Source organism: Psammomys obesus, unplaced genomic scaffold (genome assembly GCF_907164565.1).
Source record: "Psammomys obesus unplaced genomic scaffold, mPsaObe1.curated_primary_1811, whole genome shotgun sequence".
Classification (NCBI taxonomy): Eukaryota; Metazoa; Chordata; class Mammalia; order Rodentia; family Muridae; genus Psammomys; species Psammomys obesus.
In genome coordinates this window covers 7,063,536-7,085,994 of record NW_026596120.1, presented here as the reverse complement: position 1 = coordinate 7,085,994, position 22,459 = coordinate 7,063,536, and the positions used below count along the sequence as shown (strand labels likewise).

General features: G+C 50.2%; 1 protein-coding gene across 1 annotated transcript in view; it reads left to right on the top strand.

The window, feature by feature from the left end:
- The window catches only part of Spsb4 (splA/ryanodine receptor domain and SOCS box containing 4), a 63,310-nt gene extending 41,216 nt beyond the window's left edge, over positions 1-22,094 (top strand). The window contains exon 3 of the mRNA XM_055629780.1: positions 20,833-22,094. Coding sequence (XP_055485755.1) covers positions 20,833-20,960 — 128 coding nt within the window. The 3' untranslated portion in view covers positions 20,961-22,094. The remainder of the gene's footprint in view (positions 1-20,832) is intronic.
- Positions 22,095-22,459: the final 365 nt, after the last annotated feature.

The following is a 22,459-nucleotide window of genomic DNA, read 5'->3' as shown; positions in this document are numbered from 1 at the left end:
GCTCTGGTTCACCCAGGACTGGAGTTAGCCCTTTGTCTGGTGTCTCCATGCTGTATACGTCCCTACTGCTAGTCTCTCAGAAGCTCTCAAGTCATCAGATCAACTGTTACGGCACCGTAGGAACACTCACTCTGGAATAGTGGCTCCAAAGGGGTCGAGGAGCGATGGTAGCAATTCCGATTCGCTGAAGAGAACATGTTAAGTGCTTCATTTGAGCGAACGTGCTCAACTTACTAAGGAAAGAGAAACAAATGACAAACTGGGGCTGCTAAGACTCTCGAATGAAATCTGTAGAATTTTGAACGAGGAAAAAGCAGTTCCTGCTGGTTTGAGGACTTCGCCTCCGACTACGAAAGCCAGACCCACAGTGCACTGGACAGGAGCAGATTTACTGGGTTCTGTGACAGCTGATCTTAGTTGCCAACTCGGTGAGACTTAGCATCACCTAAGAACAAAACCCTGGTCTGATCTAGAGGAAGAGGGTTCCCAGAGAGGTTTAACTGAGGAAGTGACGTGGGTGATACCATCCCATTGGCTGTTACCCGAATGAAAGGGAAAAGGCAAACTGAACATTGTTCTCTCTCTCTCTGCCTCTCTGTCTCTTTCCGTGTGTGTGTGTGTGTGTGTGTGTGTGTGTGTGTGTGTCATCTCTCTCTCTTCCTCCCCTTCCCTCCATGTCTTCCCCTCTATCTCTCTCTCTGACTACAAGTGCAGCATGACCAGCTGCCTCACCTACCATCCACCATAGCTGGAGCCCCCAGGCCTTCTCACCATGATGTGCTGTACCCTTAAAATGCAGCAAACCTCCCTTTCTCGGCTGCAACAAGAAAAGTGACTCATACAGGTTCCATTCTGTTTGTGGCTTGAGGCATTCACTGAGGGTCTCAGCGATGATGCCGATGATGACAGTGACAGTCAGTGAATGCCCACTCCTGAGCATTTCACGTACGTGACCCTTGTGCAATCTTCATAATACATAAAACGAGACAGGCTCGCGGCAGATAACCAGAGATGTCCCAGGTCATGGGAGCTGGGTCTCAAGTCCACCGTGCCGTTTCTTCCTCATCAGGCCACTTTCTTACCAGCTGTCTTGGGACTACGAAGAGACACCATGACCCAGGCAACTTATAAAAAGAAGCATTCAATGGAAGACGTGCTTATAGTTTCAGAGGGTTAATCTACGGTCATCATGGCGGGAAGAATGACAGCGGACAGGCATGGCACTAGAGCAGTAACAGAGACTTTACATCTGATCCACAAGCAGCGGGCAGAGAGAGGGGGAGAGGAGACTGGAAACCTCAAAGCCCTCCCCCAGTGACACAGCTCCTCCAACAAGGCCGACATCCTCACCCTTCCTTAACAGTCCAACTGGGAACCAAACGCTCAAATATATGAACCTATGGGGGCTTTTTTCACTCAAACTACCACACCAGATACTTACCAGTTCCTGTAGAAAGGCCGAGTTTCATTAGCTGGTCTGTCCAGTCCTGTCCAGTGCTCAGTAGCAAATGGCTTTAATTACTGCAGTGTCGTGATTATAAGTTTCAATAGCTGCTAGGACCACACCCACCTCATTTCTCAGAGCATTTGCTTTTGTGTTTACTCTTCCAGATAAACTTTAATCAGTTATGGTTAAGGTCGCCAATAGTCCTGTTGGTATTTTGAAATCACAGTGTGTTTATACATTATCCTGGGGGAGGGAGGAGGGAGGTTGATGTATCCAGTCATTGAGCATGTCCATCCAAGCATAAAATATACCTTCCTCCTTCAAGCTTTCAGTTATGGTCTTCAGTGTGTTTACATTTTTTTTACTCTCATGAGTCTTAGGTAATTCTTGTCATGTTTATCTCTAGGTTGTTCATCTTTGTGTTTTTATTACGAAATGAATCCTACTTTCTGTTATATTTCCTAAAGCGTTGTTTACGTTGGAGGGAAGCAGATCTTACCAGTCTGTAATGAACTGCCTCACTGAATTCTCACTGCCTCAGGAAAGCTCGCTTAGGGCTCTCCAGGGTGGTCCAGGCATATTGTTCTATTGTCTGTAGATAAAGATGTTTTTGTCTGCCTCTTACCTAATTGCTTGGATAGTCCAGAACAATGCCATAGGTATTGGTGGTGTTTGTGGAGATCGTATTGGTCTTTCTGGTGACTAAATAATAGGTCACCATTTGATTATACTGTAACTTAAGCGTCCCATATTCTGCACACTGAGGTTGTTCCAAGGTTTCCTTTTTATAAATAACATCGCACGGAATGCTTCTCTAGCACTGGTTCCGCCTACTGAATTCGTATCGGCATGGCAAGTTGTTAGAAGTAAGGATAGTGAGCCAAAGGCCGTGAACTGCTTTGAGATCGTACCTGATTTTCCAGAAAAGATTTGTCTGTAACCTAACACAAAGCATGCCCTTCGGAGCCTCAGATGATAGGTAGTCTCCTGCAGAACTGCAGGACTAGGGAACATTTTCTTGGAGGAGAATTTATTACTCACAAGGTTTACTTGCTAGTATTGTTAGAACAGGGTTTTATTGTGAACTTAGATATAGTTAAGGATAAGACATGGCATGGGGGGGGGTGCTGGAGAGATGGCTCAGAGGTTAAGAGCTCTGGCTTCCAGAGGACCTGAGTTCAATTCCCAGTACCCACATGGCAGCTCACATCTGTCTGTAACCCAGCTCCAAGTGGTCTGACACCCTTACACAGACATGCGTGCAGGCAAAACACCAATGCACATAAAAGCGATAAAGAAATCATTTTTAAAAGACATGGCAACGGAATTGGCTGATGCTGCAGCCAAGTCTCACTCCCTGCTTTTGCTTGAGCTGAGGTCCAAAACACAGCCTCAGTCAACCTCCTTCCAAGAGTTCTGTCAGGGACAGGTGTGACCTGCACAGCAGTTAGACATGTGCCCAGCAATGTCTTAGGTAGTTCAGGCTCAAGGAGCCACCATCTGTGGCAGCGGCTGTGCTGACCACATTCAGTGGCTCCTGTGGCCACCTCTGAGTTGTAGACATGTTTCCTTCTTTCCTTCATGATCCTAGCCACATGCCTTCAGGATGACTTCTTCCTCATAACCCTCATATGCTCTTGCTTCACATAGGCAGAGGTATTGTTAGTTTAATTGAAGCCCTTCCTGAATTCACATGTTGAAGCCCTAACATCCAGTATCTTTAAAAAATGACCTTACTTAGAAATGAAGTCATTGTCGTTGTAGTGAATTAAGATGAGGTCACTCGGGAGGGCTTCAATTTCCGTGACTGGTGATCTTAGGAGACAAGGAAGCTCAGCAGACATGGGTAATGCACATGAAGACAGAAGCCAGAGACCAGCAGGTTACATTCACCAAATACGCTAAATGTGGTTGGTAAACCATTAGAAGCCAGGGAAGCAGGCAGAGTCTTCCTCACAGTCCCAGAAGAGCCTCCGTCACTCTTGGCCTCAACTGTGACATGGGAAGAGGACTCCATCTCAGCCTGTATATCAGATGTGGCCATGTATGAAGAAAAAACAAAAACAAAAAAACCCAGAAATGTCCCCAAGTGGTCATGCCTGTCTATGTGCTACTTAAATCTCTGTCTTCCCATGATCAGAGATTACAGCCACTCTTTGTGGCAAGACTTTAGTGTCCCTACAGGTGTCAGAGGACATCTTCCGAAGTCAGCAGTTGGCAGATGGAGCCAGGGCATGCACGCCTTGATCCCATCCGGTCTTAGTTCCATGTGCCCTTCCAAAATGCTGTTTATCCCAAGCTGTATGCCACCGTGGAGGACTCGGGAGAAGCAGGTCACTCAGGACAGATTCCTGAGCTACTCAGGTCAGGCATGAGTGGCCAAAGTGAGGGTGGGGGTCAGCTAATTAAGGAAGTGTGGACACAGGGGGGGACAGATTTGCATACTCGGGCCCGCTGGAGTGGCTAGGAGAGTTCCTCGGGGCCTTGGAAAGAGCATGCCTCTGCTCTGCATTCTGCGAAAGGTCCTTGCCAAAGGCTCTCTGAAGTTGACCTGCTCAAATGGATACTTGTAGCCACCTGCCTCCCACCCCACTTAGAGTAGAAGCAGCGAGAATGTGAGCAGGAGAAGCCAGCAGTGGGCCCAGCCGCTGCTGCCCTAACAATCTTGACTGCCTGCCTCCATGAAGGACAGTGATGGACGGCAGAGACCCTTTGAGACTGGTCATGGAAGGCCCTTCTGGAGAAGGAGCACACAGTCCCAACCTCAGAAGACACACAGAGCAAGGCACTGTACCGAAAGTGACCTTTCTCTCTTCTGATTCTGAGCCATCCAAAATGGACTCAGTTATTTAGAGTGATCGGTTTAAGGCGGGGGCATAGGCATTTTAGGAAATTCCCACCCAGAGAGATCAGACTAAAAATACACTGGTCACTTGGCGAGAGCCGATCAGAAAAACTCACTGATGTTGAAAAGGGCTCTTTCTCCCGCAGTTTTAAGTAAGTGAGGTGTCAGTGAAATAAATAATCCTGGCATTAAATAATAAGCCTCACCCAGGAGGGTATGATTAGCTGCTGAATGAGGGGTATGGGCAGTGAGGGCTGTCAGCTTGTGGGTAGATCAGTCTCTGTGGATGCAGAGTTGGGCGGGGGGTGGGGGGCGGCCCTTGGACAGGGCTACTATGGGCAAGAATGGTCTAGAGTAAAAACGTTCCAGGCCAGCCAAGCAGGAGCAATGGTTGGGAGGCCAGACAGCCTTCACTCCTTGGGGGAGGGGAAGGAATACAGGAGTCTGGCAGGAGGGAACTTGTGGGTGGATTCCATGAGGGGAGCCTGCTGGAGCCGGCCACTGACCCGGACACTGCCATCCTGTGGACAGCTCCTGGGTGGTTCCCTCTGACTGGCCACAGAAGCTTCTTTGAGGCCTCCCAGGCTCGGCCCAAGGATCCCTCTGCAATGGTCCTGGTGGCTGTTGCTTTTGGCAGCTGAGGGACTGCAGGTCCGTTAGAGGTGATGGTGTGGGCAAGGCTGAGAGGCTGCCAGGTCCCGTGGCCTGCACACAGGTGGCCGGTGTCAGGCGGGCTGTGCTGTCTGTGGACCTCACTGCCCAGACCCGGGCAGTCCTGTTGAGGCATCTTTGGAGCCTGCTCGGGCTGCGTGGCTGGTCCAGCACAAGTGAGCCTTTGTAGCCCTGGGTTTACGAAACCGGCCACATATTTCCCTGTCACTTTATGAGGTGCTAGCTCTGCCCGTGCAAGCTGGGAAAAATAAAACGTCACATAATTCGTACTGCTACAGTTGAGGGGGTCTGAAGTGAACCAGTGCTCCCTTGCAGAAGTTCTGTGCCCCTGACGAGGCCTTGTGGCTCGGGGGGCGGGGGGGAACAGACTCAGGATTCCACCCCTGGGGAAACACTGCTGTCCGAGCTGAGCCAGCGGGCTGATGGAGAACAGAGGCGGAGGCCATGAGGCTGGAGGGCGATGCCAGGTGCAGAACTAGAGACTTTTGCGTCGTGTTGTCAAGGCTGGCTTCCCCACAGGTGAGGCCCTCTAAGGAGGCCCATGGAGGGCTGAGTTGGAATGTTCCTTGCAAAGTTTTGCCACAAGATAGCAAGCATTCTAGAAGGGCTTTGGCACTAAAATACCTGGCAGGGAGAGCAGGTTTTAACCTGCCGTTGAAAAGGATTAGTCTCCTGAGGTGTCTGTGGGCAGCCACCCATGCGCTGTTCTGGCCTCCCAAGGAGTCCACTCGTTACCTGCAAAGTCCCCTTTCTGCCAGCCTGTGGCCTGTCTTTTCATTTTTAGATCTGCTCCCTTCTTGCCATTTGCTGTCACTCGTTGGACACTTCCTGTATTGTGCCGAGCATTTCACTAGGCACCCAGTTGCCCTCATTCATCTGAGATTTACCGAACATCTCCTGCGTGCTTCATGAGGGCCCTGTGCAAAGCTGCATGGAGCCCACCATGACAGATGTCTACTTTAAGCCCAGAGATAAGTGACGCGCCGAAGACACACAGCTAGTATCTGGCAGAACTTGGCCATTCATTGGCAGGTTAAGAAAGAAAGACATCATGGGGTCGGGACTAAGGTTGCGGGTTGGTGGTAGAGCATTTGCCCAGCATGTGCAAACCTCTGGGTTCCATCCCCAGCACGGAAGAGGAAGAGGAGGATGAGTGAAGAGTCAGTGACAAGACCATGTATAAAATCCCGGTTATCATTCAGTGGCTTGCTACTAAAGCGGCAACCCAATTGGTCATAGTCACATATTCTAATTACCTTTTGAGCTAAAATCAAGTGAAAGCAAATCCGCAAATGACCTCGCCACTCCAGGCAACTCCTCATTGCCACCTGGTGGCATTGCTTTTGCATAACAGGGAATGTAGAGAAGCTCAAAGACAGCTAGACATTGGCCTTCAGCCAACGGAAGAGGCTCCAGTCTGAAAACGGGACCCCAAAGTTGCAGTCAGTGTTGTTCTGTGGCCACAGTTGGCAGAGGCTACCCCATCAGCCTCCTGGGTGGCAGACCTTTTGTTATGCAGCTCTTTGTAGGTCTTTCTGGAATCTTCCTTCAAACTTGGAGTTCCCTTGGCTCTTTGTTTCCTTCCTATGTTGCAGTGAAAATGAAGGAAAATGCTCAGACAGGCTTTGAGGCACAGACGACAAAGGCAGAGGGGGTTTTCATGAGTCCCTAAGCACTTCCTAAAAGTCACACTAAGTCCTCCCGCAGTGCACTTGGGATGGTCCTCTGCTGTCCTCTGACCCCTTAGGTCACTTTGCCTCCCATGCCCATAGTGATGGCTGATACAAATAGACAACCTGACCAGATGGAAAGATGCCTAGAATTCACAAAGCTAACCTCTGGGAGGGCGTTTCTAAACAGGATTAACTTTTGGTAGAGCAACTGAGAAGGGAAGGCTCATCTTAACTGTATCACCATCCCACTGGCCAGAGGCTGGGATGGAATAAAAGTGGAAGAGAAAGATAGTCCTCAGGTGACAGTCCCACCCTTAACTAAGCCTTTGTGTCTGCTGCCCGGGGACCTCAGACCAGTGACACAAAAGCAGTGAGTATGCCTGCCTCTAGAGAGCAGAGCCAAGATCTTATCATCATCAGACTTGCCTGTGACTACAGTTCAAGGTCAGTGTGCAGAGCAACCTGGCACCATGGGAGATGCTTCGTTCTCTTATAAGGAACAGAACACCTGACCCAGAGTGCCACAGTTAAGAAAGGGAATGGGTGTTCTTTTCTCCATGACTAGTTCTAGACTAAACCTTGCTCTGGCCCCTGAGTCCATCTTGAGTATCTCTGCTGGGTTCTGTTTTTCCTTCTGCCTGTCATCGAACAGTTCTGGTCTCCCCTCCCTGCTGGTTCGCTGAGGTGTCTCACTGAGCTTTAAGCTGCCATGCTCTCAACATACAAGAAATGACATTACCCAAGTTTTTTCCATTTGACCTTAGATCTCCTGTCCCAAGAACCTGTTCTGTATGGTTGGGATCAAATCACAAAACAACTTTGAGCCCTAAGGAACCAGAAGTTTACATTGCCCGGTGTTAAGTCCTATAGTGCATATTGAGTGGGTTCCTTCAGTCCCAGGTCCAGCTTGACCCAGTCACTGTGGCGGCTGCATTATTGGACTGTGTGGGCTTGCTCAGCTCAAGAGCTGAGAGGAAGTCTCAGAACCCAAGGCATCTGCAGGTATTATACCGAAAGAGGATGTGAGGCAAAACTCAGAGAAAACCACCAGTAACCGACATAGGGTTAGCAGGATAGAAGTTGAAAAGTGAAAACCCAGGCTGGCCTGGCTGTGCCATTTCATTCACCAAGAAGGTTATCTTCTGTGATAGAGGAGGTTGGATGGAATGCACCTTCCAATCTCCTGTCTGTCAGTGTGAACAGTCTAGCTGAAGACACATCCCACTGGTATCTCTGCTTAGAGACCTAGGAGGGAAGAATTTTCTCAAGCTTTTGGGTTCCCCCAGCATGCCTAACCTCTGAACTCCATCCTGGAGCATGGACAGCCTTATAGCCCCTCCTTTGGTCTCTTGATGGAAAGTGAAGGTTTGTGATGTTCAGAGTGGCTTCTCTCGATGTTCCGCTCCTCTAAGACTAGTGTTTAAGATTCTAAATAGATGGGGTCTGGTGGTGTAAGCCTGGAGGCCTAGCTACTCAGGAGGCTGGGGCAAGAGGGTGAAGACTGCCAGTTTCAGCCTGCATAACTTTGTGAGGCCATATCTCAAAAGCTCAAAAAGAAGGGGATGGAGCTTGGTGATAGAGCTCTTGCCCAGCATGGGAAGAGCCCTGATTCCAATTTCCACTACTGGGGAGGGGAGGGGGAATCCCTGCACAGGGTCCAGGTGATTGATTAGGTTCTTAGAGACTCTGGACCAAGGGCCTTGTATGGAAGATGAGGACTACAGATAGTTTGGGTCTTAGTTAAGTCACATAGCTGGTTAAACTGTAGAAACCAGGAGCCTAGGCCTGGCACCTCTTTCCCATGGGTGCCTAGTTACCACAGGGAGCTCTCAGGGAGGCAGCTGAGGTGAAGACTCACACCATCTTTCCATGAGCATTCTATGGAGTGAACCAGCCCTAGACGTCAGAGCAGTGAGAAACCCCCAGCATGCATTCCCTGGGTTTATTTCCTGCAGAGAGAGGTGGTACCCCTTGTTCCCTGTGCTTTGCTCCAGCTGTTAACACTCAAGCAGCCTGACATGCCAAGCCCAGGAGGTGGGATGAGAGCAGGAAGCCTGAGGTTCGGGAGGATGGTCAACAAGAAAATCAATAGAGCGACTGCCTACCCATGCAGAGGGCTACAGAGAACAGCTTTCTGTTCAGAGGCCACCAGTACTTAGGCAGAGACTCACAGAGGCCCTGCCTCAAAGAGTCTCCAGCTTCCTGGGGCAGCCACCGGTTATGATTGATCAGAAGAGCATTAATAAAGGGGACGAAGTACAGCAGAGAGAGAATAGCCGTTTGTGCTCCCGAGAGAGAGCAGTGGAGGGCACACGGCAGGATCATCGGAGGGAGCGTTGAAGAGACTGTCAGATGGAGAAAGCTGTGAAAGGCGTTTCAGAGGAGGGGTCAGAGTGTACAGAGGCACAGAGGTCTGCAGAGGGAGAGAGGCTTTCAAGAGTCACCTCGGAGTTTGAGAGAAACCGAGCAAGGGCATAGTGGGAGGGAGAGCTCAGCAGGACCCCTCAGGCGTTCGAGGAAGCTGAGTTCGCTTCACACGGCTGACTCTTGTACTCATCAAAACCCGGGAATTTGGAGTCAGTGCGGTTTTTAATTTTCCCTCTTTAAATGCTTCCATAAGATTCAGCATGATGGTGGCAAGCCTGTCCACGCCTGTGTCCAGCTACCCTCCCCAGAGGCCACTGAGGCAGCTGGATTCTTGTGTATCCTTCTCGGGGATTTCCCACAGAGACAGGCAGCAGGGCGCATCACACACCGTGATGTGCACGCCTCGGAGATGACTCAGCAGCACACCCCAATGTGCGGGAGAATCTCCACTTTCGTTTGCCAGAAGCGGCAGTTCAGTGCCAGAGCCCCAGCTCTGCATCAGGAACTCAGAAACCTCACCCGCGCTCTGTTTTGTACGGGGGTGGGGGGGGTTGGGGGTAGTTCTTACACAGTAGGTACAGAGGTGGTGGGGCACAGGCCCAAGGTCACCTGACAATTCAAGGACTGAGCCGGGACTCACCCACAAACCTTTGCCTTGTACATCCCCTCTAGGCTTGGCAGGTCTGTTTCCTGACTCCCAGATCACAGGGTGTCAAACCATGAGCTGGAAAAGGTGACAGGTGAGGCTGCCATTTTTTTGTAAGCATTACAGATTACAGGCATAGACTGTTGTCTTAATAATCTTCAGTGTAAAATTGTGATTTCAGGATTCCAGTTTGTTTGTTTTTTTAATAACAACCTTTTCCTCCTCCTTCTCTTCCTTCTCCTCTTCCTCCTCCTCCTCCTCCTCTCCTTCCTCTTTCTCCTCCTCTTCCCCCTCTTCTGGCCCCTCCTCTCCCCAGCAGCTCTGCACAAAGTGTCAGCCCTTCTTGGTCCCCACAGTTGGTCACTATGACAACAAGGGCCTTCCGTCAGAAAGTGGCCTTCCAGGTATTTTATTTTGAGCCTCAATTAATCAGAGCAGGCTGAAGGCTAGAAGCAGTGCAGGAAAGTGTGTTTTATGGCCTCCGAGACAAGCCAGCTGCTATTTATAGCTCCTTAATCGGTGTTGCTAAATGGAGCCTTAATGCAAGCTCCCATGGCATCACACATTTTCATCACAGAGAGATTCCTTCCCCAACCTCACTCCCTCCATGGGAGGAAAACACCTCCTTCTTCGTTAGAAGCTGTCAGTAGGCCACTCAGCCTTTCTGACCTGACATTCGCTGGCCTTCTGTAGTTCAGCCTTTGGGGAGATTTGTTCTGCCCTGGCGCACATGTTAGGAATCTGAGCTCTCAGGAGGATGTCCATCCAAGGGCAGGCTCCACCAGCCTCTCCAGATGCCCCAAAGAGTGGAATGAGGAACATATATGATTGAAAATATTAAAGAAACATCGGCATTTTTGTGAGTGTTTAAAGTCCTTTCCACTAGCATTCCATAAGTTAACACAGTTCACTCGTTAAAACACTGCAAGTTAAGTGTTTTCCTGTGGCTGGAGAAACTGAGGCTGGGACCAGGAAATCAACAGACATCCTTTGCCGTGCCCTGTTTTTGGAACATTGTATGTGCTATTCAATTCAGTCTTTACACAAGGCCTCTTTAAAGAGAAGAGTAAGAAAAATGCTGTGTCAAAATTTCTGAACACAGTGTCCATTGCACAGCAAATGCTCAAAACATGGTTCTCCTTGGCCTTAGGCTGGGCTGATGGGTCAGGAAAGGGTATGGACCATAAGAGGGTACTTAGGAACTGCAGCCAAAGGGAAACGGCGTGGGAATGTTTCAGTTTGCCAGTATAAAAACAAGTTCAGCAGCTCTTCCAGTTTCCTCCTGTCCCCCAGGTAGAGAGGTTCTTTCAGGCATCGTTATTCCTTGAGTGAGTTTTTGGAATGATTTACTCCTACAGTAAATGGGGCATTTGTAAAGGTCCTTGGACAAGACGGTACTTTGTAAGGATAAGTATTGTAGTGTTCTCACATTAAATCTAAACCGAGAGTGTGCACTTCCCATCTGCAAGCCTTCAGCTCTGTCTTCATTCACTTCTCACATCACGCAGCCGGCAAGACAGATCCAAAGGCCTGTTCCTCCTCAGAAGACCTCAGGGTCCTAACTGACGGCAGGGACCCAGGACTCTTGTCCAAAGCCACTTCTTCCTGAGATGCTGCACTGCGCTGAACTTTGTCAAAATGTCATTGGCAAAAGGCTTTTGCTCCCGTTGGTAGAAGCGACCCACCAGCCTTTCCACTGGTGGAGAACCATGGTCCAGAACATTGCAGGCTGTGGCCACCGGGACCTGGGCTAAGACTTTCTCCCGGGGTGGGGGCGGGGGGAAACATCCCCAGAGACTCCTCCCCAGCTCAGAGGCTCCTTGGGTGTGGAGGCAGGACAGGGCCTTCCTTACCTAAAATTGAAGATGCTAAGTCATGGGAAGAGTAGAGGAGTTAATTTCTGGAGGGTTAAAGCGGCACCTGCTGCAGCAGACATATGCTATTGGAGCCGCTGCTGTTGTCTTCCTCGCAGTGAGTTTGTGATACAGCCGGATTGCCTGCCTCTCACCACAGAATAGTGCCGCTAAATTCACAGAGGCGTCCTCTGCCCACTGCCCTGAGCGTCCTATCAGTGGCCCTGCATGGATTTAGGGGGTGCCAGATTCTGTTCCCCTTCCTCCTCTGAGTGGTTGAGCAGGGCTGTGGAACCCAGCAAGAGGTGGAGTTTGAACGGTGTCAGGCCAGGTGGTATGAGGGCAGCTGCCGCAGGTCCTGGGCAATGACCGACCAAGGTCAGTGGGATTCTCATTCTCAGTCTGTGCCCTTTTGGGAAACTGGTTTTGCCATCACTTAATTAGCACATACGAAAAAGAAAAGTTAATTTTCTCTGTCAATTATTTTTTTTCCTGCCAATACGTTTTGGCTCATAAACCCTTAATGCCTGCCATACCTTGTCTGTAGTAAAATAAGAAATAAGATGTTTGGGTCTGTGGGAAGACAGCTGTTGCAGGCATTTGCTATCCAATATATCAGTTTTCTCATCGTTGAGTGGTGTCTTTGTAGAGTTCAGGTCCTGGAGTCCAGAAGCTCTGTCTGCCCTAAGTCTGGGTAAGCCTGGAAATCACATGCTCTCTTTGCTGGCATTTCCTCAGGAACCTGGTAACTCGGAGCCCACAGTCCTGCTGGGAACCAAATGCTGATCTCCTAGTGTGTGTTCTCTGGTTTGCTGGGCCCTGCTGCCCTTCTCCACACCCGCTCTTCAGGATGCACTGAGGAGATTCCTGGCCCCTTTGGGTTGAAGTTTGCGGCTTCTGGCCTATAATGTTTGTGCCGCCTGATCTTGTCCTCAGTCTTACACTGGGCATTAACATTTTTAAGATTTAGCTAACACGAGGTACTACTTGGCTTTGGAGGCAGAAGTGGAAACAGAGTCAGCGCTTCCGAATTTGCTGATCCTTCTTCTGTATCGCGGCGCTTGTGTGTCGTACATTACTTATCCCCAGACCTCATCACTCACCACTTCTGAACAGACGCCGCTTTCCCTCCGGAGCTCTCTATCCCATAAATACCGGTTCCTCCTGAGCCTAATTGAATCCTTTGGCGGAAGGAGGGAGGGAGGGTGAGAGAACCAGGCGGACCATATCCAAGAATACAATTTACTCATCACTTTTGCAGAACTTAAGAAAAACAAGCTTCCCCATCTCCTCTGGGCCCGTTTCTGAGTTCACACTTGGAAAGGTCAGATAAACACAATAAATCCACAAGAAGGCCTTCATATTAAACTTCCCGGGGCTTATGCTGATTAGTAAGAGGCTAACATGCTGACATTTCCCAAGTGGAAGGAAGTTTGTCTGACCTTGGCTATCTGAAAACAGAAGGCGGCAGTGCTGGTGAACCCAGCAGTTGAGAGCACAACCCTGGCTGCTTCAAGAGGGAGCACTCACGATGGTGGTGCTCCTGGTCCTCGAACCAACACATCAGATGGCATCCAAGTCCCACATGGAACATGGCAAACCGGGCTCATTTGTTAACTGTCTGACACTAACAAGATCCTCTCCTCTGGGCCCAAACTCCCAGCAATCCTGCCAGCCTGTGGCTGGGCTTGCCCAGGTCAGAGTCCATCTTTAGTCCTTTCAAGGGTCTCAGATGCACAGTATATCAGATGACCTCACCACATGGAGCAGTGTTGAAGAGGCAAGGCCAAGAGACCAGATTCCTCAGGGCTGGAAGATGTGTTCACACACACACACACACACACACACACACACACACACACACACGCAGTGCATCCCAAACCAGATGCTGGGTACCAGTCCCATCGTCATCACTCAGCTGTGGCCTTGAGCTAGTTACCAGACCCCTTTCTGCCTCTGCTTCTTCACATCTGTGAATGGGTCACCGCCTCGTTGAGTCGCTGTGAGGATTGAATACAGTGTGGAAAATATGCGCTAGAATGTTCCATGACATGGGAAGTGCTAAGTGAGCCCTGGTACGATTCTTTGTATTGTAACTGTTGCCAGAAATTCAGTTCAAGAGGCCAGCCAATGGGTGTGAGGATGTCAGTGGTCATGGGCTCCTCCATGCTTCTGCATCTGATAGAAAAACTGGAAGGTGGATCCTAAAAGCACAGCAGGCTGAAGGATAGGGCTGGAGAGAGCTGCTGAGCCCTGCTTCCCACACACTCTAGCTACTCTGGCCTGCTTAGAGCAGTGTTTCTCAACCTCTGGGTCATGACTTCTTCGAGGGCAGAGCGACCATTTCGTTGGGGTAGCATATCAGATATATACATTATAATTCATAACATTATCACAATTACAGTTAGGGAATAGCAACAAAAATAATTCTATGGTTGGGGTCACCACAACATAAGGAACTGTATTAAAGGGTCTCAGTATTGGGAAAGTTGAGAACCGCTGGTTTAGAAGACCATGCATGGTAATCAACCCAGGCATACCCTACCAGCGCATGCTTGTAATCCCAGCACTCGGGGAGGGAGAGGCGGTCAGATCGCTGTGAGGTCGAGGCCAGCCTGGTCTACAGAGCGAGTCCAGGAGGCATACCCTACCTTCTAAACCAGTCGCCTCATTTTTCTGCTTTGTTCTCAAGGTCTCTGGCTGCCCTGCACTCATTGATTGAGTGCCACGAAGGCCAGGACCTTCCCTGAGCACCTGGACTCTGTCTCTTACCCTATCCTCCCACTGCTCGTCAGGAAGCAGGAATGACCCTTTTACACAAAATAAAAATAAAGCAACCAGTTTTTTATCAAGCCCGAACTCAGCTTAGGTCTTCAACTCCAGGTCAGGGCTGTTTCTCTATTGTGGGAATGCCTCTCACAGGCAGCGCTGAGCTGAGCTCTGTGCAGGCAGGGGTGACTTCATTGTTACTCATTAGCTAGAATTAGCTGCAATTCATCTTCTGGCCAAGCTCTTGTTTGAGTTAGACTGGGGCTCTAATTCTCTTGTACAATCTCTCCCTCTCCTCGTCTCTATTTTTAACTGAACCTCTGATAGCGACAGAGTGCATCCCATACATACCGAGTCCCAGGGCCGTTTCTGTCACGTACCTGTGACCTCACGCAAGACATACTGCCCTCACCAGTCCCTTGCCCGGTTCTCTTTTGTTCTAACGTGCTTGTTTATTTGTTTGTTTACTTGCCTATTTATTTGTTGGCTCGTTTGAGATTTAACGCAAACGCCTGAATCCGCCACCCACCTGAAAGCTCAGAATATTGGCAATCAAGTGCCTCTATCCCAATTCCTGTCTCTTCTTTTCTATACTCCCTTGCTGCGTGATCGTGGCTCCCTGAGTCTTGTGCATACTGGTCCTTTGCTCCTTCCTCACTGATTTTCAGCATTCATGTGAACACCTGTAAGATTCTTCGTTTAGTTGGCCCGTTTGTCTCTTCCTACCCTGGAATTCATGGATGTAGCATTGACTTAACCTGCCAAGCCTGGCTTCCCCACCCCCAGATGCCTCACTCTTCCTCTATGAGAGAAGATGAGTCTTGGGAGGGGGAACCCCACTCCTGAGCCCTTCACTCCACCCTCAGTACCTGCTGTGTCTGCGAACACAGTCCTGGCCCCTAGCCTCATAGTGGGCTTATTTATCTTAGTATCTGCTGGCCATCAGGTAGCCTCAGGGATGTACTAGAAACCTGGAGGGCAGTTTCCTTCTCCCTGTGTGACTAGGGACGTCCTTGTTCCAGGCCAGCACAACCAGCTACCCTGCAGTTTCCTGGGGCAGGACCCGAGCCTAACTGTTTTGTCTGAGTTAGGATTGTCCCTGTATGGGTTTGTAGAATTGGCACAGCACAGTACAGTTCTGCTTGCCAGAGGGAAGGGCTTTGCCAAAGGGTCTTCAGCCTCCCTCCCCCGCTCCTCCCCTCTCTCTTTGCATCTTCCATCTTGTTTGCAACAGGGTCTCTTAACTAGCTGAGAGCTTCCAGTGATCTTTTTCTCTCTGCTTCCAAGTAACAGTGCTGGGATTGCAGATCAGGCTTTATGTGGGTTCCAGGCATCTGGACCTGGGTCTCAACACTTGTGTGGCAGGCACTTTACCCACCAAGCATCTCCCGGGGAAGGACTGCTTTCTATTATTAGTACTCATTATCTGCCTTTTGTAGACATGAAGGCTCACCCCAGCTGCTTCTGTCTCCCAGAACCTGGGCTTTCCCACTTCATTGACCTTGTAGTTTCCAGTAAGGACTAGGCAGCAGAGATAACACCCGTTCCTGCCTGTGGGGGTCACAGTCCATGGGGGTTGGGGGTTGGAGGGAGGAGATAACAAAAAAATGATTCGGTATCCACTCAAGAGCTCAAAGCTTGCTGGAAGCCTGGGACAGGGAAAACCAATTTCCTCCAACTCCTACGTAGGACAGCAAGGTCTAAGTAGGGCAGAGTACTTCAAATGAGGTTGGTCTCAGAATCCTTGGGCTCCATCACCATGACGATGATGGGCTTGCTGGGGAGTGACATGGGGAGGGCAGAGGTGGGGTTGGAGCTGTTGGAGAGAATGGCAGGGACACCGGGCTTCACGGTGTAGTCAGGAAGAGAACAAGGGGCTCAGAGTGAAGGCAGGAGCTAAGAGAGGACGAAGGTGCTTAGAAAGTGGATGGGGAGGGCTCAGGAGCAGCTCCATTCAAAGATGAAAACATGCAGAGTATGTCTGAAGGTATGGGCCGGGGACCCTGGTATTTGGGCCCAGAGTATATAGCGATCTAACAGTGCTAAGGGGGAGACAGGAACCCAACTCCCTCACAAAGCAGGGTGCTCTCTGCAGGGCACCTGGGCCTGCAGAGCAGTGTACAGAACAGGTCCCACTTAAGAGCTGTCTGGACGCAGTGTGTCTAGGTGAAACTGAAGGTCCTACATCTCAGAGTGCCGTGTCAAGCCCATACATACAGCGCGGCCAGAGAGGGCATGGCAAAGCTAACAAGGGTCCCGGACCAGAGCCAGGGCAGAGGTCCCATGTAACAATGACCCCAGTGTTACCAAAGTAGGAGCCAAGCAAATACTGAGCTGATGAATGTCGGAGAGATTCACCAAAGAGTAATGATGTTGAGTTGGGATGCTCAGGGCATCCTGTGGACGACGAGAGCCATGTAAAGCATGGGCGACGTAAGATCTTTCAGGCCATCATCGTCCCGGCCAACAACGATTAATGGCAATGAGTAACGGTGGCCCGACACGTCTCTGCAGAATTTGGAGCTGGGTAAGGTTGTGGTGGCCTTCGTGTGAGGTAACACTTCTGGCAAGGCCTGTTGTGCCCAGTTCTTGTGGTCAGCCACACACACTTGCACGAGGCGCCCTCCTTTACAAACGCCCCATGTTCTCTATTTATTTTTGTTAGGATTTGGCAAAAGTGACTTAACTTAGACTCTGAAACTTTAACAAACACATCACATCATTCCCCACCCCACCCCCAACAGAAACACCACCATTGATCATTGATCATTGTTTCTTAAGCGCCAGAAACACCACCATTGATCATTCTGATCAGAATCTAGGAATAGGGAAGTAGAAGGAAAAATAAACGTGTTCAGAATTTTTTTTTCATTTCAAAAGCTGTTTTTTTTTTAATCTGTTTGTAAATATATATGATTTTTTGCTGTTGTTGTTGTTGTTAGAGAAATTTCAAGTTGGCTGTGGAAAGAGTTTGGCTTTGTCTGTGACCAAGGCCGGGCTGAACGGAGGTTTCCCTTTAGTACAGGTCTCTATATCCCAGCCCAGCTCTCTGAGGCTACACAAGTAATGAGGCATTCATCCCTACCTCTCCCCATCCCACCCCAAACACACAGGGCTCTCTCCAGCCATTCTGGCTTAGAGATTGTGAAGGCCCATGAGAGCTGAGATCACAGCCAGTGTGATATGGCTGCAGTCCCCAGAGCCCACTAGAGAGAGCCCTTCATTGTTCCTTATAGCTGGCAGAGGCTCAGTAGCTATCCGGCATCCGACTCCAGCATGACCGGGTATGTGGCAAAGCCAGAAGTGGACGAGTACCCAAGAGCCTGGCTAGCAGGCACAGAAGGCCTGTGGGTAGAGGCCTGGGGTGCAGGGTCGGGTCTATGGATAGATAGATCCCTTGCTCCTCTGAGAATGCAACTGTAGGTCAGTGGGGGAAAAAATGGCCTCGATGGTAAAGCTATGTTTCTTTGCCTTTGATGAATGTCACCTAGAATCAGCTTGTCCCTGGGGCCTACTCTGTATATCCCCTGGGTGTCTGCCTCCTCTCTGTTTAGAGGCTTGGCAACCACAACCCTGGTCTCCAAGGCCCACCCTCCCCCCACACACACTGTGAAGTGATTGCTCATCGTCCTTTGAGCTGACCTCCACAGTGATCAGGCCTCTCCCCAAAGCCTGCCTCTCTCTCGAGAGACAGCAGGCTCAGGCTTCTGCTGGGGCAGTGATGGGACTGTCATTAGCCCAGGTGTTGGGCTGGAGCTCTTGTGCATTCTCAAAATGTGTGGTCCTTTTGTGTGGAGCTTGTGGCTTCTCTGAACCTTCATTCACCCCTAGTGGACAGCGCTGTCAGGTTCTCTGCTTCACCTCTCCACCACCCTGTCACACTTGCTTTATGTCTTCCTGGAGTCTGCCCAACTGTCTAGACTGCCACTGCCTTTCTTAGCCTCCCATCTCTGACGAGGTATACTTCATATACACACTGGGAAAATGTGTACATCTTTTCTGTCGTTTTGGCTGGGAAGGGCACCAGCATGGAGCCCAGGCTGCCTCCTAGGGCCCACTGCTATCTACCCAGCATCCTCAACTTTGAATAATTGTAGTAGATGGGGCATGAGAGATGGCTCAGCTATTAAGAGCACTAGCTGCTCTTCCAGAGAACCTGGTACCCATAGGTTCTCTTAGACAGATGCAGTTGATTTTGACACTGGTGAGGCCCTATAACGTGGCTGCTTCCATGCCACCGTGACAGTAATGTGGGGGAGGTGGGCTGCAGTGACTCGGAAAGTGGCCACAGAAGGACAGTGAGAACCTGGGGCTGTGGCACAGTCCGCCAGAAATCTAGAAGAGAAGCAACTCAACCTTCATTTTCCCCTGGAGCCCACCTTTTTAACCGTTGTTTTGGGGAGGGGCAGTATGGCATTCTAAATGCAAGCTTTGCAACTCTAGACAAGCCTCTTCTCCTCGAGCCTCAGGTTCCATGAGTTTGATTCCTGGTTTTGCCACTTACCAGCTGCACATCTTTAGGTAAATGGCCTGTGCACTGTTTCAGCTTCTTCCTCCTTAAAATAGAGATGATAATAATTGTATAGATGCAGTTAAATGAATTGATTCCCCCCCAAAAAAAAAATGGGCTTAGTGTGTGTATGGTCACATAAAAAAGCCTACAGGAAAAATCAGCCACAGTCATCTCTCACACTTCACAATCCCTGCTAAGTGACCATCCAGGTGTTGAAGGCAGAGGGATTAGAGTCGGGGGCTGGGTTGACAGGGCAGGGCAACATGCCAGCTGGAGCTGTGAGGGACAAGAGGCAGAGAAGAATGGAAGTGCTGCTGTAATGGCGATGGAAACCCTCTGAGGGACAGGTTAGGTCGGGATGGATGGATACATGGCTGGCAAGCCCTGGCTTGCCTCATTTTGTTTGAGAATCAAAGAATAAGGAGGAGAATGTGAAGCTGCTAGGCCTGGGGTCTGACCTTACCAAGGACAGCAAGATGTAGCCTTGGACATAGCTTCTAACATTCCTGCCAAGTCCAACTTGGATTCTGACGGTGGCTGATTACCTGCGCCCCGTCCCTCCTGATACCATTCCCACACACCTGACACATTTGTATTTGCTTCTTTTGACTTTCAAGAATGCTTTCAAGAACCGTACCTACTCCATTACCAAAGGAACACTAAGCTAAAGTGCAGACTTTAGGTGCTGTGTCAGCCGCATGAGGTGACATGGGACCATTGTCTTCTTCCATTCTCCACTGGCCTGTTTGAAGTACCAGCTCTGTCACTCTCCGTAGCTTCCCTGCCTTCCTGATATGTGCCTGTTTTCACTGCTTATACCACTGCCCAGCCTTGCGTGCTTAAAAATCCTACTCAGATTTCTATCCTCAAAGCTTTCCGGCAGCTGCCTAGATTCTGTCCCTGTGCACTCATGAGAAAATCCCAGAGTATAAGCTTTACCTCTGGGCCTGCCTCTGGCCCTGGCTTGGTGTTCTCTGTATCCCTAGGATTGCCACAGGCCCTAAAAGAGGTGTTAGTATGAGCTTACGTAACCTAGTAAAGTGTCTTGTATCCAGAGGTGCTGTTGCTATGGTTTGGTTCGGTTTTTACTCTTGGGGTTTGGGTAAGTCCATACAGAGGTCAGGGGGCCACTTTGGGGAGTGGGTTTCCCTCCTTCCACCATGTTGAGTCAGGATCTCTCATCTATTTTCTGTCTTGACATAGGGGTACTGGCCTTATAGATACTTGCCACTAAAACTGGCTTGTTTTTGTTTTTGTTTTTTCGTGTTTGGTTTTTAATTTTTATTTATTTATTTTTTTTGAGACAGGGTTTCTCTGTGTAGCCTTGGCTGTCCTGAGGACCAGGCTGGCCTCGAACTCACAGAGATCCACCTGCCTCTGCCTCCCCAGTCCTGGGATTATAGGTGTATGCCACCACACCCAGCAACTGGCTTTTTCAGTGGCATCTGGGGAATCAATGTCAGGTCACCAGGCTTGTGTGGCAAGGACCTTTACCCCCTGAGCCACCTTCCGAGGCTCCTGGTAGATTTTAACTTATGTTTTCATCCAGAAGTGGAGTGCTATAAGAAAATACGCCCTTCCAGTGCCCTCCATAAACACTGGAAGGGAAGTGTGACAGTTTGAAAGAATTTCAAAAGCCTGACAGAATGCAACCTGTTCGCTTGTTTGTTTTGAGATGGAGTCTGGCTGTGCTGCCCCGGCTGGCCTTGAACTTCTGGGCTCGAATGATCCTCCTGCCTCAGCCTCCTGAGCAGCTGGGACAAATCATCCTGTTTCTAAAAAGACAGCTCTTTCTAACACTCCACCTCAGAACTTATCCTCGCTGTGGATCGCCAGCACCACTGGTTACTAGTTGTTGTTTTAAACCTTCCAGTCTGACCAGCTGTGCCCCACCCTTCCGAATCATTGCTGAGGGCCTCTGACTGCAAGCAGGGGTGGCTCTTCAGGAGCAGGGAGCCCTGAGCCAGCTCAGGGGAGGGGGCGGGCGGCAGGCAGCCTGGGCGGGGGTGAGGAGTTGTGGGCACTCATGGCTTCACTGTCTTTGCAGCCGAGCCCCTGCCGCTGATGGACCTGTGCCGGAGATCTATCCGCTCAGCCCTGGGCAGGCAGCGCCTGCGGGACATCGGCTCCCTGCCTCTGCCTCAGTCTCTCAAAAATTACCTGCAGTACCAGTGAGCGGCGCTAAAGACCTGCCGTCATCCGTGGTCACGGAGCACCTGGCTCCAGAGCGTCAGGACAGGCCAAGGACGCGGAAGAGGACTGCCTGTCAGTTGCCCTTGCTGCCATCAGCAGGGACCAGGAGGCCACCTAGTCAACCAGAGTGTAGAGACCATTTCTTCCTCAAGAGAATGAATAAAACATTTGGCAGGAGACGGCGTCCTGTTCCCCACTGCAGACAGGCCCAGGAAGATTGGCCAGTGGAGAGAAAATAGCTTCTGAATAATGAATGATGGAAGCGAGTCCTTGATGGTCCCATCCGTGTCTGCCCCTGGCCAGGGCAGAGAGATTACCCTTCCATTTTAAGACTTAGTACCACTTTGAGAGAAAAGTCCCCAGGGACCACAGCGGTGCAGAAGCGCCTGGGCTTAGCTCTCTGAGCTGGCTTCCTCACCCCTTCCACCATGGACAGAGCCCTTGGGCTGTCCCCACCCCTCTCTTCAGGGACTTGAGTCTGATGACTTGCCCCAGGGACAGAGCTTATTCTAGGGTATGATGGTTTGTTTTTTTGGTTTTTTTTGTTTTGTTTTGTTTTTTTTTTTTTTTAAGTAGCATTTGCATTTTGAAAGAGGAGTGTGGGGAAGATGGCTTTCTCCCAAAGGTGCTAAGGAGGATGGGGGCCTCATGACGTCAAGTCTGAGATACCCTGAGCGCCCCAGGCTCTGGCAGCTGCCACTCAGGGTAAAGCCTGGCTGTCACAAAGCTTTCTTTGAGCAAATTATTTTTTCACTCTAGGAGACTCCCACAGTTTGTTTGTCGATTCCAATACGTGTGTAACGTGCTGTTTATTTATCAGCCAGAGGCCTGGCGGTGTGGCCTTGGGACTGGCAGGGCGGCTCAGCTGTGACACAGTCTCTGCAGGACCCGAGACCTATCCTCTCACAGAACGTTGCTGCTGCTGTTGCTGCTCCTGCCAGTGCCACCACTCGGCCACCACTCGGCACCGGCATCATCGGTGTGTTCCAGATACTTTCCACCCAGACCCGGTTTTAACTGGAAAACGTCACACTGTGGGCCAGAGCCGGACAGTGCAGCTTCCACTTTAATGTGAATGTGACCTATACGCAAGGAACATTTCTAATAAAGTTTGTCACTCTGTCCTTGAGCTGTGTGTGCCAAGTGTTCTTTCAGGGGCGTGGGGAGGCAGTGCCATCAGCCTGTCTGGTCTGTCCCCAGATCCACAGACATCAAACCTGGGAGTGCCTCTCCACACACATTTTCCCTCTGCTGTCCACAGTCCCCACTGGAACCCCAACCCCAGAGATGTTGCAGAGAACTCACCTGGAAGATCCTCTGTTCTTGGGGTGTGCAAAGACTGCCATAACCTGGGTAAACTGCCAGCCAGGGTTAACCCAAGCCCAGTGTAGCTGGGGCTGAATGTGTGTGGCCACCAGGGGACAGTGCAAACTGCTGCAGGGCGAATGAGGCAGAGCTGGGCTGGGCTCTGCCAGGGCTGG